General features: G+C 40.0%; 5 protein-coding genes across 13 annotated transcripts; 2 read left to right on the top strand and 3 right to left on the bottom strand.

Annotated features, from left to right (window-relative positions):
- The first annotated feature begins 8 nt into the window (after positions 1 to 8).
- LOC104702873 (CRM-domain containing factor CFM2, chloroplastic) lies at positions 9 to 4567 on the top strand. 3 transcript variants are annotated; one of them, XM_087466553.1, is made up of 14 exons: positions 9 to 791; positions 881 to 940; positions 1014 to 1400; positions 1488 to 1618; positions 1749 to 2060; positions 2148 to 2304; positions 2441 to 2733; positions 2876 to 2935; positions 3022 to 3078; positions 3172 to 3285; positions 3466 to 3645; positions 3739 to 3934; positions 4043 to 4173; positions 4284 to 4567. In XM_087466553.1, the coding sequence occupies exons 3-14, from the start codon at positions 1025 to 1027 to the stop codon at positions 4491 to 4493; spliced, it is 2217 nt and encodes a 738-aa protein (XP_087322679.1). In that variant the 5' UTR covers positions 9 to 791; positions 881 to 940; positions 1014 to 1024; the 3' UTR covers positions 4494 to 4567. The 3 variants fall into 3 exon arrangements, with proteins under 3 accessions (XP_087322679.1, XP_087322339.1, XP_087322984.1); XM_087466213.1 differs by having other exon boundaries at positions 881 to 1400; XM_087466858.1 differs by lacking the exons at positions 9 to 791; positions 881 to 940; positions 1014 to 1400; positions 1488 to 1618; positions 1749 to 2060 and having other exon boundaries at positions 2167 to 2304; positions 2445 to 2733.
- Positions 4568 to 4707: 140 nt separating this feature from the next.
- LOC104721701 (uncharacterized) lies at positions 4708 to 10652 on the bottom strand. Of its 3 annotated transcripts, none has more exons than XM_087465210.1 (18): positions 10133 to 10652; positions 9835 to 10026; positions 9536 to 9691; positions 9123 to 9416; positions 8498 to 8715; positions 8323 to 8397; positions 8070 to 8136; positions 7487 to 7812; positions 7158 to 7391; positions 6888 to 7075; positions 6498 to 6639; positions 6304 to 6412; positions 6113 to 6215; positions 5831 to 6020; positions 5612 to 5710; positions 5454 to 5512; positions 5254 to 5359; positions 4708 to 5107 (listed from the first exon to the last, which is right to left on the bottom strand). In XM_087465210.1, the coding sequence occupies exons 1-18, from the start codon at positions 10371 to 10373 to the stop codon at positions 4940 to 4942; spliced, it is 2967 nt and encodes a 988-aa protein (XP_087321336.1). In that variant the 5' UTR covers positions 10374 to 10652; the 3' UTR covers positions 4708 to 4939. The 3 variants fall into 3 exon arrangements, with proteins under 3 accessions (XP_087321336.1, XP_087321588.1, XP_087321882.1); XM_087465462.1 differs by having other exon boundaries at positions 9536 to 9647; positions 10133 to 10467; XM_087465756.1 differs by lacking the exons at positions 9123 to 9416; positions 9536 to 9691; positions 9835 to 10026; positions 10133 to 10652 and adding an exon at positions 8813 to 8913.
- Positions 10653 to 10758: 106 nt separating this feature from the next.
- On the bottom strand, positions 10759 to 12080 carry LOC104753415 (V-type proton ATPase subunit G1). Of its 4 annotated transcripts, none has more exons than XM_010478869.3 (4): positions 11931 to 12080; positions 11345 to 11443; positions 11076 to 11176; positions 10759 to 10980 (listed from the first exon to the last, which is right to left on the bottom strand). In XM_010478869.3, the coding sequence occupies exons 2-4, from the start codon at positions 11430 to 11432 to the stop codon at positions 10837 to 10839; spliced, it is 333 nt and encodes a 110-aa protein (XP_010477171.1). In that variant the 5' UTR covers positions 11433 to 11443; positions 11931 to 12080; the 3' UTR covers positions 10759 to 10836. The 4 variants fall into 4 exon arrangements, with proteins under 4 accessions (XP_010477171.1, XP_087325341.1, XP_087325059.1 ...); XM_087469215.1 differs by having other exon boundaries at positions 11795 to 12027; XM_087468933.1 differs by having other exon boundaries at positions 11800 to 12023.
- Positions 12081 to 12142: 62 nt separating this feature from the next.
- LOC104713104 (uncharacterized) lies at positions 12143 to 13741 on the top strand. Its single transcript, XM_010433222.3, has one exon. The coding sequence runs from the start codon at positions 12454 to 12456 to the stop codon at positions 13534 to 13536; it is 1083 nt and encodes a 360-aa protein (XP_010431524.1). The 5' UTR covers positions 12143 to 12453; the 3' UTR covers positions 13537 to 13741.
- A 1182-nt stretch (positions 13742 to 14923) lies between these two features.
- LOC104704535 (uncharacterized) lies at positions 14924 to 17257 on the bottom strand. 2 transcript variants are annotated; one of them, XM_019243644.2, is made up of 9 exons: positions 17072 to 17211; positions 16809 to 16982; positions 16543 to 16701; positions 16286 to 16351; positions 16077 to 16196; positions 15747 to 15983; positions 15525 to 15632; positions 15309 to 15360; positions 14924 to 15165 (listed from the first exon to the last, which is right to left on the bottom strand). In XM_019243644.2, the coding sequence occupies exons 2-9, from the start codon at positions 16917 to 16919 to the stop codon at positions 15134 to 15136; spliced, it is 885 nt and encodes a 294-aa protein (XP_019099189.1). In that variant the 5' UTR covers positions 16920 to 16982; positions 17072 to 17211; the 3' UTR covers positions 14924 to 15133. The 2 variants fall into 2 exon arrangements, with proteins under 2 accessions (XP_019099189.1, XP_010422041.1); XM_010423739.3 differs by having other exon boundaries at positions 16809 to 17257.
- Between the last annotated feature and the right edge of the window lie 1672 nt (positions 17258 to 18929).

Below are 18929 nucleotides of genomic sequence, written 5' to 3'. Positions count from 1 at the left end.
TTAATCACGTGCCTCTATGGATAATAGTGTGCTCTGCTTTAGTCTAGAAGCAAAGCTTGGTGGTGGTTCTGTGGAGATTCGAAAAAATGATGATGGTGCCTGTGTATCAGCAGCAGCAGCAACAACCATTAATCATAATACTTCCCAAAACCTCTTTACCCAATCGAATTTTCCCGCCATTCCCAATTCCCAAAACCCTAATTTCGCGATGCAATGTCCGTCGGGCGAACTCTTTCGTCGTCCATAGCTCCTCCTCCTCTGATCGGAAGACGATTCCTCAATCCGCCATCCAGAGAATCGCTGAGAAGCTTCGTAGCCTTGGATTCGTTGAAGAGAATCATGACTCGCCGGCTACCGGAGAAGAATATGGTAAAAATTCACCAGGAGAGATATTCGTTCCGTTGCCTAAGCAGCTTCCGATTCACCGGGTCGGCCACACCATTGACACGAGCTGGAGCACGCCTAGCTACCCGGTTCCGAAGCCCGGGTCGGGTACTGCCATTTCCAGGTACCATGAGTTGAAGAGAGTGTGGAAGAAGGAAACGGAGATTGAAAGGAAGAAGGAGGTGAAGGTTCCCTCGTTGGCGGAACTGACATTGCCGGCGGCGGAGCTGAGGCGGTAGAGGTCGGCGGGGATTAGGTTGACGAAGAAGCTGAAGATCGGAAAGGCTGGGATTACGGAAGGGATCGTGAATGGGATTCATGAGAGATGGAGGACGACGGAGGTTGTCAAGATTTTCTGCGAAGATATTTCCAGAATGAACATGAAACGTACTCATGACGTCTTGGAGGTTCGTTAACGTTTACATGAGACGTCTCTAGTTTTGATTTTTTTTTTTTTTTTTTTATGGATGGTAACATTTATGTTCATATCTCTCAGACGAAAACTGGAGGCTTGGTCATTTGGAGGTCTGGAAGCAAGATTTTGTTGTATAGAGGGGTAAATTATCAGTATCCTTATTTTGTGTCTGATCGGGATTTGGCACATGACTCTTCCTTGGAAACTGCTTCAGGAGCATCATCTATGGATCAGGGAATGGTTGATAGTAGAGAGAAACTGGCCATTGCAGAATCTTCTTCCCTGAGTGTTACTAATAAAACGGTTAAGCCCCTGTTAATTCAAGGCGTTGGTTCTCCGGATAAGGTTCGGTTTCAATTACCCGGGGAAGTTCAGCTAGTAGAAGAAGCAGACCAATTGCTAGAAGGATTAGGTCCAAGATTCACTGACTGGTGGGCATATGATCCCCTTCCAGTAGATGGTGATCTTCTGCCAGCCGTAGTGCCTGACTACAGGAGACCATTTCGCCTTCTCCCATATGGCCTGAGTCCAAAACTAACTGATGATGAAATGACCACTATAAGGAGACTTGGTAGACCACTCCCTTGCCATTTTGCTTTAGGTGAGCTTGTTTTCACCTGATTTTGGCTTACTTTTAGACACGGAAGATTGTTAACTTATTCTGGCTTACCTTTTCTGTGACTTCCAGGTAGAAATAGAAATTTGCAGGGACTAGCTGTTGCAATTGTCAAGCTTTGGGAGAAATGTGAGCTTGCCAAGATAGCAGTGAAGAGAGGAGTACAGAACACTAATAGCGAGCTGATGGCCGAAGAGTTAAAGGTTGCTGGTTTACTTTAAAATGATCAAACTGTTTGTGGTCTGTTTGCAAACAATAGGAAATTATGCCCTTTGGCGCCCCATATAACTGAAGATATCTATTGATGAGTCAAAAAAATATATTCTGTCGCAGTGGTTGACTGGAGGAACTTTGATATCTCGGGATAAAGATTTCATTGTCTTGTACAGAGGAAAGGATTTCCTCCCATTTGCAGTTTCTTCTGCGATAGAAGAGAGGAGAAGGCAAACCATGATCATGGAGAAATCAAGTACGCATGTTAATAAGATGACTGAAAATGAAGAGGAAATAAAGCCTCAGGCTGCTACAGATGACACTGAACTAGAAGCTGATAAGAAGGATCATGTACAAACCCATCAAATGAAACCAAGACAGCGGAAATCTCCTGAGGACATCCTTGAAAAAACTAGTATCAAGTTGTCCATGGTATATGCCCTAATATACGTTTTATACTAGAAAACATTGGTGGTTTGTGGGACCTTTTTAGTTGTTAATGGTTAGTTTGCTCTTTAGGCGTTAGAAAGGAAAGCAAAGGCAGAAAAAATTCTGGCGGAGCTGGAGAGTAGAGAGAGTCCTCAACAGTCTGATGTCGACAAGGAGGGTATTACTGATGACGAAAAGTACATGCTACGGAAAATTGGCTTAAAAATGAAGCCTTTCCTTTTACTAGGTATTTCATTGTTTTTAAGTCTGTTTCCGTCGTTCATGTATATTTCTGTGGTAAATGTGTAACTTTCGTGGGCTTCTTTCTTTGACGTGTTATGTGTAAACTGTCCCGTTCTTACTTCTCTTGTTGTGGTCTCAAGGTAGACGAGGCGTCTTTGATGGAACAATAGAGAACATGCATCTTCATTGGAAGTATAGGGAACTTGTGAAAATTATTTGTAATGAACATAGCATCGAAGCTGCTCACGAAGTAGCAGAAATCTTGGAAGCAGAAAGTGGTGGCATACTAGTTGCTGTGGAGATAGTGAGTAAGGGCTATGCAATTATTGTGTATCGTGGAAAGAATTATGAGCGGCCTCCATGTCTACGACCTCAAACACTTCTCAGTAAGAGAGAGGCGCTGAAGCGATCTGTGGAGGCACAACGTCGAAAGGTAAAAAAAAATCATAACAAATCTTTGACATGACGAAATTATTCTCTAAGCTCTAATAAACGATCTTATCTGGAAACTTCAAATTGATTTGGTGAATTCCTCGCGTGATTTTTTAATTAATTTTCTGCTCAAATTATTGCAGTCATTGAAGCTGCATGTGCTGAAACTTTCGAACAACATTGATGAATTGAACCGTCAGTTGGTAAGTCATACGTGTCGTCGCTCAGCTTGATTTGCTTAACAATCCTTAAAAGATGGTCTTAACATTTGAATGCTGGTTGAGGGTAGGTCGAGGACAGTGTGACCAATGAAACATGGTCAGATGGGGAATCAAGTATCAGAGTGGTAATTATTTACAGTTTCAGTATACTCATACCAGTTCTTGATGCTACACATATGCTTCTTTGATCTTCTAAATTCTCCATATTTTTTATGTAGGTCCAAGAAGAAACAGAAAACCAGCTTACTGAACCTGAGAAATCAAGAGAAGAAATTGAACTCGGCTATTCTTCTGACTTGTCAGTATCGTCCTCTGGTGAAGAAAACTGGGAGGTAAGATTCTTAGCGCCTACTCGAAGTTTCTTGCAAATGGCTACTATGCATATATATTTATATGCCTGGTAACTAGGCACCTAGATAAAACCTAGCTTCAAGTACACCACTTGAATATTAATAAATTCTCTCGATTACTAAGCCTGAATTCTGAGACTGTGTTGGTGAATATATTCTAAGGATGACAGTGAAGGTGAAGTAGACACATTTACTACGAGCAGTCATGGGCATCAAGAAGATGAACCTAAATCTGTCTTGTCTCAGAGACATGAGGAAAACTCTCTCGATTCAACTGCTAATATATCTGTGCTTGCGGAGAGCGGTTCTGCCAAGGCGTCTTCTTTTCATGATAGATCCATTGTAATGTCTAAAACTCGTCTCTTTCCTCTTTCTGTCTCTATGTGTAGATATATCTAATTATTTACCCCCTTTTTTTTTGGGTGCTGATTTTAGCCGGGAAAGAGCTACCTGAATGCTGAGAGAAAGGTACCTAAACAAGAACTGGGATCATCAAGTGGCTCACGAATCTCAGTTCTGACAGAGAGGAAAAACGAAAAGGATGGGTTGGTCACAGATCTCTCCAATAGAGAAAGGCTCATTCTGAGAAAACAAGCCCTTAAGATGAAGAAGCGCCCACCCTTTGCAGTAGGTGAGTTTGACTATCTCCATCAATGGCTGTAAGTTGTAGGAGGTAGACATGGAACCATAATAGTTACAGTTATTGAGAATGACTATTATTCTCCCTTTCAATTTGTAGGAAGAAGCAACGTAGTAACCGGTTTAGCGAAAACACTGAAGATGCATTTTCAGAAAAACCATCTAGCAATTGTAAACGTCAAAGGGAGAGCCGAGGGAACATCAGTGCAAGAAGTCATCGCAAAGCTCAAGGTCAGTTCATAACCACCACACTATATAAACATAAAAGTAACCAGTAATTAGTGATGCTTTCTGGGATTCGTCTGAAAATTTAGTTTGGTGTTGAATTGTTGATTCTGCAGGAAGAAACAGGAGCACTTTTGGTGTCGCAGGAGCCAAGTAAAGTGATACTTTACAGAGGTTGGGGTGCAGAAGAAGAAATGAAAAGCTTCTACCCAAATAACAATGTCAAAAACTCCATAAATCTAACATCATCAAAAAGCTTTGTTGATGATCCTCCTCCTGTGTCTCCTGCACTCATTGAAGCCATAAGACTTGAATGTGGATTGTAATAACGTTTTTAATTATTAGATGTAAAAATGATATAAATTCTTCTATATCAGCTTTGTGAAGAGCGTTCGTTCAAGTTTGAACTGATGGGACAAGAAACTCCACGCGCCCCGGTTTCCAAAACTTTAGAAAATACCCAAATTTGGTGGACTATAACCCTCGATTTTTGGGCGGTGGTGATAACGCGCTAATAATGCGCGTGGTTAAGAGTCCACGTTTTTAGAACAGATTTATACTAGCTATAGATTTCTCTAAAAACTCGTAGCGAATGCTTCACAGTTTGAAACAAAAACTTCGTATGATTTTTTTTTTTTAAATGAAAAATTGTGAAGTGTGCTAACTAAAGGTTTCATTTGCTACATTTGTGAACTTCCCATCAGATATCTCTCTCCTGACAACGCCTTTCACAGAGAAGAAAATTAGCGGGGAGTTTTGAAAATTGTGCGCTTCAGAGCGTTTTGAGAGAAGGGGAGGTTGAGAGTGGCCTGACTCGGATGCTTCTCGTGTAGAGGTTGGTAAGTGCAAAGAGTAATAGCACAAATACCACTTGTGCACTCACTATCCCAAAATGGCTTATACTATTCCCAATTTCCATCCAGCTTCCTGTGTTTTTCACCTGCAATTTATATATATATTTTTTTGGATATCTATTACTGATCCTTCAGCAAGAATGCACCAGAGAATGAATGTAGCTTGATGCTATAAATGTACAGTAAGAAAAGGTAAAAAGCAACTGCGTTGATGCTGTGAATGTTTACTTACCAGGAAGAAGAAATGGATTGTCATTATGTCTGAAAATAAGATCACAAGGAAGTAACATCCCAGTCTTGGTACTCTCACTAATTTAGTTATTGCACTGAACGCACATCTGCAATTTACAGCGATATGGAAAAGGTTTAAAGATTAGTTTTTATACTTATCATTACTTGGTTTGGTTCAGTGTTTATTTATTTATTACTCACATGACAAGCATGAACGGTATGAAGAGCTTGAATATAAGAAGAGCTGCCATCAGAAAGGGCTGTACAGATGCAATCAACAGTTCACGTAAGATCTTATGGTGTGATTATAAGAAAGGAAATCAGATTTTTTCAAAGCTCGAGGTTGCAGATACACTTACGCTGAAGATTGTGATAAACCGGTATACAGATGATATCTCAAAACTTGCTATACTTGCAAAATTCCCAGTTCCAAAGAAAGCGACATTGAACAGAACCATCTACAGAACACAAGCCATATACTAAATCATATAACAGCTATTTTTTTTAGATGTAACAGGTTCATAATCTCTCGCATCATAATAAACAAAAAAAACAAGGAAACAGAGAAGACGACTTACAAAAATCAAAGGAATCCGCACATCAGATAGCAACAAGTATCTCTCATCGCTTCCGATAGTAACATGTTCCTCTGTGTTTTTTTCTGACAGAGATGAATCTTTTACTTTGCTAGAATGATGAGAAGCATTCTCAAACAATATCCATGCCAAAAGTACAACGGCAAGTGCACTGTAAAAGACAGCTTCATATCTGCAATAAATGGTGGAAACATGAGAACACGCAATGATCCATATAACCAGCGAACTCTAAATTATATAACTAACTCTTGTAAAGAGACAAACCCAATAGACAGAAGAAGGAATGGAGGCGCAAAACCAAGAAATATTGAACTTAATCGTGAAAGGATGCCATTTCCTGAAAACAACGGAAGAACCATTGAAGAACCTGCAAAAAATAGAAGACGGTTAAAAAAGCGGAGACTCAAACACAAAGAAACATATTATGCAAACAGAACAGAGGATTAAGGATATACCGGCAACAAACCAGTTGATGAACTGGTGTGACGAATGTAGTTCTTGATTCTGTGTTCGGTGCTTTGTCGACAGAAACACCATCACCGACGACACTCCAACCAAAAAAATCTATTTTCCATTTGCACGAAGAAAAGGTGAGCTATCAGACGAAGAACCAAAATTTTTAAGTTATAAAAGTAGAAATCGTTTATACCTGTATGCAATATAGCATGGAGCACAATGGCGTCCTGCTTTCGTGGAAAGTGATGCTCTGCCAAAATTTGTTCCCTTCTGCATGTGTGTTCAGCCACTTTGCAGCAAGGCTTATTACTACAATAATAGCTCCACTCATAACTCTGCAACGAAGAGATAGTACCGACATCAAACAGTGAGCATTTCAAAAGTAAAATTGACGCTACAGAGCAAAGATGCTGAACGCTGTGTTCAACATAATTTCTATTCTTGTGATTCTATTGAACAATCCTTTTTCTCGATGAGTAGCTCAAAAGTAACTAGATCTGCTAAGTATTAAATTTGGTTTCCCGAAGCATCAGTGTCATGTTAACCACAAAACATTGGAAAATAATCAGAGGAAAGAACTTACACTAGGTTATTATTGTCAGGAATTTCAGCTGGCATCAGAGTGAAGACAGACAGGAACCAACAAGAAATACAGACAAAAACTGGTATCCCAGATCTCCAAGGGATTGAAAAGTGCAACAAAATTGAAGCCACAACACCTACTATCAAGAAAAACCAAGTGTAAAGCTTTCTCTCAGTGAAGCTATGAACCTGCACGAGGTTGAAAGAAAAAATGATCAGGGAAAAAGTCTTGATTTCTAGTGAAACTATTCGACTATCCGATTACACATACCAATAATTCCACAATCACAACTGACACCGCTGCAGCAAAAAGAAGTTTGATGAAATAGTCAGCCCTCCTCTCCCTCAAATATCTCCACAATCCTCTTATTAATCGGTATTCACTAAAGATTTGTGTCCATAGAAAAACTGTCATTCCAATATATGCATGGTAAAGAGGGGGAGAATGCTCCACCAAATTTAACACCGAAAGAATTGCCATCAGCAGGCATCCTGATATATATACCTGCGTCAAAGTGATCAAAATATATGAGACAGACAGAGATTTCACAGCTAAAAATGAAGAGTAAACTTGACAAAGCAAATAATTCAAGTGTTTACTTTTCCAGAGTCTTTTTTCTGCACAGATAATTGCTCTTTTCTGGACAAATCTCCTGATAGTGAACTATAACATTGCAGGACATGCAGGGCAAGTACGATCATCCATCCAGTGTATCCAAGGGTAATTACAGTCATCAGCATTAGCCAGTCATACGTTTGGAAATAATGAAGGCCCTCTAGTGACAAGTTTCTGAGGTCCACAGCCAATTTCATTGCAGCTTCATAATTTTTGGCGGATATTAACTCATCAATCTGACTCAGCGATGCGGAATGGTGGACCAACGGCTTAAATGGCTTGAAGAATAAGGAATTTGAGCTTTTTATATCTGATTTTGTCAAGGAGACCATACCGAAGATAAAAAGAGCAGGAAATATACAATGCTACAAGACAAAATCCAAACATAAACTATGAATGTGAACAAAGATTTTTTTCAATCAATATAGACTACTGTACTATAGCATGAACAATGTCACAGGCTTGAAAGCAGGGAACGAATCAGACTGAGAAGTGATGCTACAGTACGAAATTGTAATCTTCAGTGCAGAAAGTTAAGCTAACATTAGAGTGTGAGCAGAAGGATACATGATTTACGAAGAAGCTGATTAAGGATTTGTTTGGTATTGGCTAGCACAGCTTCAACTTCTTCTGCCTAAAAAAACACATAAAACAATCAAGCACCATAAGTCTTGACCTCCCAGCCATCCTTCTGTTACTATTCCTATTTTAAAACCCTATAGGGAACTGGGATTTTATGTAAGAATTGTAGCATTAACAAATACTTAAACTCTTTCAGAAGACCACAAGCAGAGAGTTCATATGATGTATAAGAACATACCTCATTCAACTTCATATAACCAAGTGGAAGGTTTCCTACGGAGTTCACTGGGCATGGCAAACCCAATAGCGTTGACTACAGATATCAACAAAGAGTGACAACGAAGAACTTTAAAGAACAGATTCACATTTAAGTTGTTTGACTGAGAGCATAAGAAATGAGGGAAAAGTCCAACCATAAGTGGTGCTATGTCAGCTTGGTTGACGTCTACTCTCTCAACACGACGAAGGCCCCAGTCATAAGGTGTGGGCATATCATGTGCATGCTTGTCAATAAATGTAGTAACAGAATCAGAGTGACTGCTTCCGGTTGCTGGTTTAGGATATTTAATCCCAGCTCCCCAAGCAACTAATGGAGTATCAGTGTTTGTAGGATGCCCATCGCCATGACTTCCTATAAGTAGCAACAAGTTCGTATATAGTATGATTACCATCATTAGCTCAAAACGAAACAAAGAAAATTAGATGATGGGCGCAGATGAAACCCTAACCAGGTGGCTAAGAGCATATTAAGGATCATTCCATATATGACAGAGTTTTGAGTGGGAAAAGCAAGGCAGGAATAAATATCTACTCGAGAAAACACCTGTAGCTGAATTGATATATAAACCCCAAAACATGTCATCTTAGCATCATAAACTATCATCCAAAAAAATGACAGAGCAACAATCTTACTCCATAGCAGTATACTCTACTCAAAATGGTTCCGAAATCGTTGGTGGCCTAACCACTTAATATGCCCTAAAGCGTTAATGAATGAGAAGGTTTAAAACAAAAGGAATGACACAGGAAAAGGCAGACCTTTGTCGCTCATCCCATGATCAGCAGTAAAGATATACGAAGTGCGATTGTCTCTATAGTAATCCTCCAAGAGATGGTAAACCCTTTCAGCTATCTTATCAACAACTTTGACATTGTTGAGATAGATTGATGAGTAAGGGCGATGTGCATGACCATTGGAATCACAACCAAGAAGGTGAAGAAATACAACAAGTTTGTCCTTGTGGAGGAGCTCTTTCAACTTTGGATCTTCGTGAGACCTATTGAGAAGACTCTCAAATTGATCGAAAGACCACTCATCCAAAAAGGAGGCATCTACACCAAGATACATCATCTCAGTTCATTCTAGAGATTATTATTTTTTTCTCCAAATACTGAGACATAATTGATACGGCATAGGATGCTTAGTTAGTTTTTTAAACCACGAAACTAACCAGTTGCAAAATCTTCATACTCGTGCGGGTAAGAATTCCAAGTGCTGTGAGGTAAGGCACTGCAGAATATAGGAATGATATCGGGGCTCCCAAAAGCAAAGGTATGCCGGCTCTGGTTAAAAACAGAATCGAATTCAACAGGATTAGCTTTCCATCCTGCAAAAAAAAAAAGGAAAAAAAAAAAGGGAGCAACACAATTACATTTAAAAAGCCGCTACTAATTTGGCAACACATCAAAGCTGATAAGACTAAGTAAGTAACTACCAGCGTGTATGTATAGAGAAGAAGAATAAGAAAACCTTTTGTGACAGCACTAGGATCTTCATAGAAACCAGCAATAATGGCGACATGTCCAGGTCTAGATTCAGTAGGAGGACGAGCATGAGACACACCCCAACGCCCCTGATTCTTAATTACATTCCTCAAGAAAGGTGCTCTGTATTTGCCTTGCTCGTCCGGCTCAAAGAACTTGTCAGCACGTAAACCATCAGCTGATAACCAGAAAAAAGTTTCGGAGCAGAACCAAAATCAATCTACTAAAATCTATAATTTCCAGAGTAAGTATGAAACCAATGAGGAGAAGTAAAAGCAGCTTACAGATGAGAAGAACAAGTCGCTTGGCCGGTGGCTCAGAGAATCTGGGAGGAACCGGATCCATCCCGTGGACTATGGGGGTCTTGAAGTAAATGTCGAAGATGCTTAGCATGTAAACGGCGTGAAGTGCAACACCGAGCACCACGAGCCATGTTTCTCGCCTCTTTAGCCATCTTCGTCTACTAGCGACCACGGCGGCTGTAGCTCGACTCTGATCCGAACCCAAGATCCCGTCGCTTCTCATCTCACAGCTCAGAACTTATTTCCTCGGCGGATGTTTCTTAAATCTCCATCTTCTCTCTTTCTTCACTGACTCTTCTCTTCTGTGTTCGTTCGTTGGTCGCGGTAACTAAAGCCCAAGCCTTTTAAGCTGCTTCTTTTTATTCATAAGCTATGATATTAAGCCCAATCCAATTGAGATTTATTGCTTTTTTAAGAGATAATAATAATAATAAGAAAATAAATAATCCAATGAGTTCCTCTGCTCTCTCAGCTTATTACAGATGTATGTATGAATACAAACGAGGAGGAGTACACAGAGAAAGAGAGAATAAATAGCAATATTCATATGAGATGTGTCTCTGGAACACCACAAGAGAGGTAGAGAGAGAGAGAGAGAGAAGAGCAGATACTCAAAAATTGACTCCCACTTTTTTCACCATCATACACAAACCATTTTTTATACTTGGGTTATTATATAAATCTCATCAGTTCTTCACAGTAGTGACGTGTTTGAGAAGCATTTCCACAACATCTTTGGAAATCCTGGATGCTTCGTTCTTCAACTCCTCGATTTTGGTATCAGTCTCTTGCTCCAGCCTCTTCACATTCGCACCAGAGTCTCCACTAGTCTGTATTCACAAATCATAATACTTTTAGAGAAACGCAAACTAGTTTTTGTAGATTGCCTAAAGAAAGACATTCTTTTTAAAAAAAATTCTGTTACCTCCTCGAGTTTCCTCTGGAAGTCTTGTTCTGTTTTAGCTTTGTATTCGGCAATCTCTTTCTCAGCCTCTTCCTTGGCTTGCTTCAGTCTTGCCATTTTTGCTGCAGCCAAGAAACACACACATGGTGAATCGATTTTCAAAAACATTATATATAATCAAGCATTATGTTCCCCAATTCTAAAGGTGACAAAGTACAAGTGAACACTTAAAACAAGCAGCCCGATCGAGGCAACAGTTTTGGTACGTTGTAAGAGTTTCAGATAATTACCGGTTCTTGCAGCATTGACAATGTGTTGAGCTTCTTGCTCAGCAGCAAGCAACTGCTGGATACCACCTTGACCTCTGCTGGAATCCATCTTCTTTTATCCTACACACACACACACACACACACACACACAAAAAAAAAAAAATCAAAGGTCAAAAAAAACATTAAAAATAAATTTGGAGAAACCTATAAACATGATCTAACTGATTATATGAATTATGAGAAAGACTAAGTTACATACAGCCCTTGTTCCGGTAAATTTTTGTTGGATTGGAGCGAACACAACAGGTTCGGATAGAGAAACATAATAATAATTATTAACTCAGTGAATTCAAAGCAGATCTGTTAAAATCTAGCAATCCATAACTCAGAATCAAATTAGATCTAAGAGCCCAAAAAGAGAGCAGTGAGGATTCGAATTTAGTTGATCTAAAAAAAAGAAAACGAACAAACCCAACTCTAAAGTGAGTAGCAGCAATCCTCACACGTAAAAAATCCACTATCGAAATTCCAAATCCTCTCCAGAAACGTCAAAGACATTTTTGACTTCCGATAGAAAGAAGTAGAGAGAAGAAGAAGACGCGCATACCTTTCGCTTGTTGTTTCCACGGAGGAGAGAGAGAGAGAGAGAGAGAGAGAGAGAGAGAGAGAGAGAGAGATCAAATCTATTAACAAACAACACGTCTATCTCCTTCCTATACACACAGTACTTGTATGACTTAACATGAGTAGTGGGCCCACGTTGTATAGAAATTAAAGCCCACGTTTATAGTGGGTCTTATCATCTCCTGGAAATAGCCCAAATTCACGTCTAGACACGTGGAGATATACAACGCCTCGTAATAATACCATTGCAAAAACATAAAAATAATTTTTTTTTTTTTAAAAAAAGCCCATCCATCTTATATTATTATTATAATTGCTCTTGTTTGTTTCTCTCGTCTATAGCAGCAGGCAGGCAGGCAGGCAGGCAGCTCATTCTTTCTTCCTTGCTTCCTTCCTTCCTTTTGGGGCTAAACTAAAATACAATTCACATCGGAAACAAATATTCCTGACAGACAGACAAACCCTAAAGCTTTAATTTTGGATGCTCCTTTGATTTTGATTTCTCGATGGAGATGGAGAACCATCGCCCTGGAGGAGGAGGAGGAGGAGGAGGCGGCTTCACCTACATGGGCCGCAAATTCAGCGATTTAAGTGTCAACGACTCCTCCTCCGCTTTCAGCGATTGTAACAGCGACAGATCCGGCGAGTTTCCCACTGCTTCCTCCGAGAGCCGTCGTCTCCTTCTCTCCTGCTCCTCTGACAATTCCGATGATCTCATCTCTCATCTCGTTGCGCTTCTCGATTCCTCCTCCGATGACCTGAGGAAGCAGGCTGCTATGGAGATCAGGCTCTTATCCAAGCACAAACCTGAGAATCGGATCAAAATCGCCAAAGCCGGCGCCATCAAGCCTCTGATTTCTCTCATCTCCTCTTCCGATCTTCAGCTCCAGGAGTACGGCGTCACCGCGATCTTGAACCTCTCTCTCTGCGACGAGAACAAAGACCTCATCGCTTCTTCCGGTGCTATTAAGCCCCTCGTCAGGGCTTTGAAAATGGGAACACCAACTGCTAAAGAGAACGCCGCCTGTGCTCTCCTCCGTCTATCCCAGGTCGAGGGCAACAAAGTCGCCATCGGAAGATCCGGAGCCATCCCTCTCCTCGTGAACCTTCTGGAAACGGGGGGATTCAGAGCGAAGAAGGACGCCTCCACGGCTCTCTACTCGCTGTGCTCGGCCAAAGAGAACAAAATCAGAGCCGTGCAATCTGGGATTATGAAGCCGCTGGTGGAACTGATGGCGGATTTCGGATCCAACATGGTGGATAAATCGGCGTTTGTGATGAGTCTGTTGATGTCGGTGCCGGAATCGAAGCCGGCGATTGTGGAGGAAGGAGGAGTTCCGGTGCTGGTGGAGATCGTCGAGGCGGGGACGCAGAGGCAGAAAGAGATGGCTGTGTCGATACTGCTACAGCTCTGTGAGGAGAGTGTTGTGTATCGAACCATGGTGGCTCGGGAAGGAGCGATACCTCCGCTAGTGGCTCTGTCTCAGGCAGGAACAAGTCGAGCTAAGCAAAAGGCCGAGGCGTTGATTGAGCTTCTAAGGCAACCAAGATCCATTAGTAATGGTGGAAGATCTTCTTCTCAACTCTGAGATGTGAGCAGGCCCTTTTTTTTTCTTTTCTTCTTCTTCTTCTTCTTCCCTTTTGTTTAATTTTTTTTTTCTTTCTTTGTACTGTTAATACGAAGATACAAACAATCAAGTAAAAAAAAAAAATGTAAATAGTTTAAATGTAGAAAATTAGTGGGTTTGTAATCTTCCATATATCTTGAGTTTGGCTTCTTCTTTTGTGATCCAATTCGTTATGTTCTGTTTGGTTTCTAACACTTCTCTCACATTGTTGCTTACTTATTCACCCGTCCATGTGGTAGAAAGAATCTATAAATAGTGCCTTGAATTACAAAATGTATTTGGAAATTATTGAACTAGAATGTAAGAAAAGGATTTTCTTTTTTTTTTAAGGAAAGAAACATAGACATGTTTTTTAGCCAATTCTTAACTTAGAGAACAAGTGACTAAAGCTCCAACATAGAAAGGTCAGAACATGTTCATGTTTGTGTCAACACATAGCAGTGGTACAGACTACAGAGCAAATTAGCTATGGAAGCTGTCAGGACTAGATAAGTAACTTCAAGCAATGCAGCAAAAAATACACATGGAGGTTGATCTGCCATTTGTAATCCAATGTTTAAAGTGGAACATCTATCAAATGTAAACATGGAGCGACCAACAAAACGGACGTATATACATTGGGGTTTGCGATGATCTCGTTTTTGTTGTTCAAGACGATCATCAGCCAAGCAGTGGGATTGGATGAAGCACATGACGGCCATGAAGAAACAGAGGCTACCAAAAAGGGACATCCATGTTATTTTTGAATCCAACAGAGACGGGAAGACTAAAACAAGTTGAACCCTTTAAAATAGGCGATTTCCCCTTCTCTTCTTCTTCTGGAATCGGAGAAAGCGAGGGATAAATATATCAGAAAGATGTGTTTTTAAGAGCCTTTTTACATACCCGGTCAAGTGTCGATTTATATATATTATTCTTATCCTGATCTGATTGTACTGATTGTACCACTGATTACTAAAATCTTATCGATCTATGAATTGTTTTTCTTTTTTTGTTTTATAGTAGCAAGGATATAAAGAATATGCGCGTGTTTATCTTTTGCCTTTTCTAGGTAGGTGTAGAACTCCTCTCTCTATATGTCTCCCTCTCTATGTCCAAGTACGATTCAGAATGTGTTTATTCTCTAAGTAGTTGGAACGTTTGTAAAATAGTTTGTACACGAAATGTATACAAATTAGTGCCATTAGTGGGTTTGTAAAATGTAAATTTATCTAGAGTCAAGCCCTTTTACTTTTTTAGTCATCCATTTTGTAATTTTCTGTTTGGTTTTTAACAGTTTTCACATGGCTCTAACTTGGGTAACAAAAAGACAACATTCTTGTTTGGAAAAAAAAGAAAAGAGAAACAATAATATAAAACGTGTTCTTAGAAATTTAACTTGGCGAACAGGTGACTTATATTTCAACAAGCTGGGGGACAGAATAAAAGAGAGAAGAGAACATGTTCCACCATGTTCATCTTCATGTTCATGTTTATCCCAACACACAGCATGTTTAAAGACACGATCCTAGAAACATGAAAACAGTAATACTAAACTATTCATATTTAGTAATCTCTCCTAGCCGCCTGGAATCACCATCGTTTGACCCTCTAGACGGATACACATTGCAAACAAACAAACAAACATTCAAACCGGGTTAGCTTGATGGGTATGGATTTCTATCAAGAGTCAGTTTAAATACAAACAAAAAGTTCGAATTCATATTAACTTTAAAGATCTTAAACGAACTCACCTGCCAGACCAATCGCACAGTTAGCTTGATTATCAGCATCAGAATTGAGTTCCTACAAAGCAGACAACTTACAATTAATGGTCATTATCATATCATATTACCTTAACACCGAATCCAAAAAATATTCAATTGTTGTTCGCAATAAAACTCTTAAAACCAAACATGATTGAAAATCTACAAATCAGCAGCTAAACCAAAAAGGGTTTGGTGGCTTACCCTGTCAATGTGTTCGATATGGAATGTTTTAAACTTGCTCTTGAGCTCCTTTGCCTGTTTGCACAGCTCAGCCATCTTCGGATGTTTGGTTTTCCATGCATCTTGAACCTGTTCCATTGACGAATCCAAGTCATCAAAAAACAATTAAGGAGGTTCTATCATGAATGATCCAAACAATATAAAATAAAATAAAAAAGTAAATTGGCTGAATTCTATCTGGACCTGCATACAGACAAGCATTGAGTCTCCTTGGACGCGCACATTTTGAAACCCTTTGTCGAGAGCAGACTTCAAACCAAGAATCAGAGCTCGATACTCTGCAACGTTGTTTGTGGCAATGCCAACACCTTCCCGTAAATAGAAGAGGACACTTTTATCTGAAGCACGGAGAATAGCTCCTGCACCAGCTTTTCCTGGGTTTCCTTTCGAAGCACCATCAAACTCAATGGAACATGAATCCTGAGGGAAAACGATGGACTACAAATTAAGAAGATGCAAAAAGAAACCCCCAGCATATGACTGAAATATATATATTTTGTTTGGTGTTATTACATTTTGAAGTATAGGTTGCCGAGTCAAGAGACTGGAAGGAACCCGATGAACAATGTCATTTTGTATCTTAACATGCTTTTGCGCAGGACTCGGGGAAAATGAACCCGATTCATTGCTTTCCTGAAAGAGTAGAGGCACAAGAATTTTCATCATTATCTTCAAGAAAGATATGAATTGTGTCTATAGCTGACCAGATTCACAGATTTTACCATTTCCTGCGATCTCTTAGCTGGGGAAGGTTTGTTGGAAGTGCCTCCTTGGCAGGAAGATGGTTGCTGAAATGCAAAATCGAAAGTTCAGAACATAACTTAGAAAATTAATAAGAACTCAACTGGAATAATCTTAGATTACACATGGTAAATGCTCCTGGACAGTATGATATATCTGAAGTAACTAAGATCACTCTGTCTTTTTCAGTCTCTCATAAAAAAATGTTAACTCAGATCAACAAGATTGTGCATCAAACCTGAACAGGACAAGGAATGAGTTTCCCAAAAGCATCATCTTTGACATAAGATGCATTAATAGAAAAGAGAGCGTTCTTAATTCCACACGAGGATAACAAGTCCTCTGCTCCTTTTGGCCAACCATATCCTTTGTACACACTCATTGCAGGATCTGATACCTGAAACAAAACAAAACAAATTATTATGTAAGTCTAAACCCTAATAATGCAGACAGAGATATCAAATTAAACAGCAGTGAATAAGATAGAAGAAACAGAGAAATTACAGATGATGCAGCCTGTTCTTGGCACTCGCTCAAGCTTCGATACACACCAATGATGTCTCCCTTACGAACGATGTAAAACGCATCTTTCTCATCCTCCATCGTGGAACCCATAAACCAATTAATACTACTATAATATATCTCTAAATTCCAATCACAAACCCTAAAATCCCAAATCTGCAGGAATCAACAAAACCCCGAGCTAGCGAAATCACATTAAAAAAAAAAAAAACCCTAAAACCAAGTCAAACGAACAAAGAACAAACCCAGAAAGCAATTCAACAGAGACCCAGAATCCGAACAGCTAACGCGCATCTAACGAGAGAGATTTCACCGGAAGTTTTGGTTTTCGAATTTCAAACTCAGCTCATGATCGTACGCATATGCTTTGAGACTGAGAGTGCTGCTGCGATGGAACTGAGCAAGAAAGGACTAGTATGTAGATGGGCTTCGGCGGGAATTAAAGCCCAATATTTTATTAGGGTTCGAAGATTTGGGATACTTGTGTTGTGTCGTTCGGTGTCATACGAACAAAACTACTTGCCGTTTTAGTGTCATTCTCTAATTTACCTTTTTCTCTAATATGTATGTTGTGTGGGTTTGATAATTATAATCTTCTCTAAAAATAGGTCTATGAACATAATCTTCTCAATTTGTTGTGTGGTTTATATATAAAAATAGGTCTATATGAAAATTAGATAAAATTAATTTGAACTTAACTTGATTTCAATCTCAGTTTTAATAATGAAACTTTTTTTTTTTTTGAACACAAAACAACTTTTATTAAAAACTTAAAATCTCAAAGGAGAGATGTTCTTACAACTTAGAATCAAACGGTTACAAAAAAGGTAAAGATAAAAACTACATGAGTCTTCCAAAGAGATGCACAACCTTGAGGAGTTTGCAAAAGGTGAAAGATCTTTTGGTGTCTTGTAGGATTCAAATTTGAAGGCAAGCTTCAGGAAATCCCTGACCAAAAGGTGGTCATACTTCGCTCTTACGGTAGATGCATTGGAGCTGTTGAAAGTGTGCTCCATGGAGGAGACTAAGGGGTGAGATGGTTGCAGAGTGGTCATGGCGGTTGAAGAAGATGAAAACGGGGCTCTCATTGGGAGGGTTACAGGCCGTAACAAAACAGGTGGGTCATCCCTCTCATGGCAATGGAAGTAAATGAATTCCACACAAAGCTTGTAATCAGTTTGTTCCTGGACTAGATCAACATACCCAAGTTTTCTATCTAATGGTGGTAAACGAAGCAAGGGTTCAAAGGGTTCAAAGATAGTGTTCAGGCAGGCTGTCGGATCAGATTCAAAGATATGTCTACACAACGCAAGCATCCGGACAGGGTTAAGAGACTGACCTCGACAAAATAATCTAAGAAGCAACTTTGGAGCCACCGATGTTCTGCTACCGAGAGAAACTCGTCTTGACCAAGCAGAGATAAGCGGTACTTCCATAGAGATGCAAAAAAGTTCATGATTGGGTTCAGGAGTCGGGTGAGGTGGATAGAAGATGCTGGTGAAGGCAAGGTAACCCCAACATTGTAACGGTGGGGTCATAATGCCAAGCTTCACCAAGCAGTCTTCCTCAAAGAGATCATCCCTGGAATCACATTGAACTCGACACAAAGGGTTCTCAAGCAAATTAAACGAAGCCAATGTTCCGCTATCGTGGGAACCTCGTCTTGACCAAGCAGATAACACCGGTACTAAGCAATTTGGTCTTGATATAAAGCAAGTATAGGCGGATCGAGGGAGATTCCAGTGCAGGGATGCATCATAGCCTAAGTAGAGTAGACTATCTACCAGGGTTCCAAAGTAAGATTGGGGAGCAAACCTGGGCCAAAGAGATATCGAGGTTGGGACAGAAGCAGCCGGAGTTATTATGTTCTTCGTCAAGATCTTTAAAGGCTCCGGCGTCAACACAGAGCTCCCGTCCAGCTGCAGCCAAGTAAACCACTTGGAGAGAGGATATAAATCCGAGGATCGGTGAGATGTTATGGTTGACTGTGGAAAAGTCCAGATCGAGAGATTAACACCAAGGAGATCAGGCCATTCGAGGGGTTGAGGGGTGAGTTCAGGCAGTAGGGTACTCAGTCGAGTAGCTACGCTGAGAGAGGAGAGT

The sequence above is a fragment of the Camelina sativa genome, chromosome 1 (assembly GCF_030686135.1).
Source record: "Camelina sativa cultivar CO46 ecotype springtype chromosome 1, ASM3068613v1".
In the NCBI taxonomy this organism is placed as follows: Eukaryota; Viridiplantae; Streptophyta; class Magnoliopsida; order Brassicales; family Brassicaceae; genus Camelina; species Camelina sativa.
Note: the sequence above shows the minus strand (reverse complement) of the source record. Positions and strands in the feature narration are given on the sequence as shown.

Excerpts from the sequence above, each read along its gene's own strand:
- LOC104721701 (XM_087465210.1), bottom strand. The coding sequence starts at position 10,373 with ATGAGAAGCGACGGGATCTTGGGTTCGGATCAGAGTCGAGCTACAGCC. Across the intron at positions 8,716-9,122 it reads TCATGGGATGAGCGACAAAG|GAAGTCATGGCGATGGGCAT; the intron begins GTCTGCCTTTTC and ends TGCTACTTATAG. Across the intron at positions 8,137-8,322 it reads GTTATATGAAGTTGAATGAG|GCAGAAGAAGTTGAAGCTGT; the intron begins GTATGTTCTTAT and ends GTGTTTTTTTAG.
- LOC104713104 (XM_010433222.3), top strand. The coding sequence starts at position 12,454 with ATGGAGATGGAGAACCATCGCCCTGGAGGAGGAGGAGGAGGAGGAGGC.
- LOC104753415 (XM_010478869.3), bottom strand. The coding sequence starts at position 11,432 with ATGGATTCCAGCAGAGGTCAAGGTGGTATCCAGCAGTTGCTTGCTGCT. Across the intron at positions 11,177-11,344 it reads TGTCAATGCTGCAAGAACCG|CAAAAATGGCAAGACTGAAG; the intron begins GTAATTATCTGA and ends TCTTGGCTGCAG. Across the intron at positions 10,981-11,075 it reads TCCAGAGGAAACTCGAGGAG|ACTAGTGGAGACTCTGGTGC; the intron begins GTAACAGAATTT and ends TTGTGAATACAG.
- LOC104704535 (XM_010423739.3), bottom strand. The coding sequence starts at position 16,919 with ATGGGTTCCACGATGGAGGATGAGAAAGATGCGTTTTACATCGTTCGT. Across the intron at positions 16,702-16,808 it reads AAGAACAGGCTGCATCATCT|GTATCAGATCCTGCAATGAG; the intron begins GTAATTTCTCTG and ends GTTTTGTTTCAG. Across the intron at positions 16,197-16,285 it reads CTAAGAGATCGCAGGAAATG|GAAAGCAATGAATCGGGTTC; the intron begins GTAAAATCTGTG and ends CTACTCTTTCAG.
- LOC104702873 (XM_087466213.1), top strand. The coding sequence starts at position 759 with ATGAACATGAAACGTACTCATGACGTCTTGGAG. Across the intron at positions 792-880 it reads GTACTCATGACGTCTTGGAG|ACGAAAACTGGAGGCTTGGT; the intron begins GTTCGTTAACGT and ends CATATCTCTCAG. Across the intron at positions 2,936-3,021 it reads ATGAATTGAACCGTCAGTTG|GTCGAGGACAGTGTGACCAA; the intron begins GTAAGTCATACG and ends GGTTGAGGGTAG.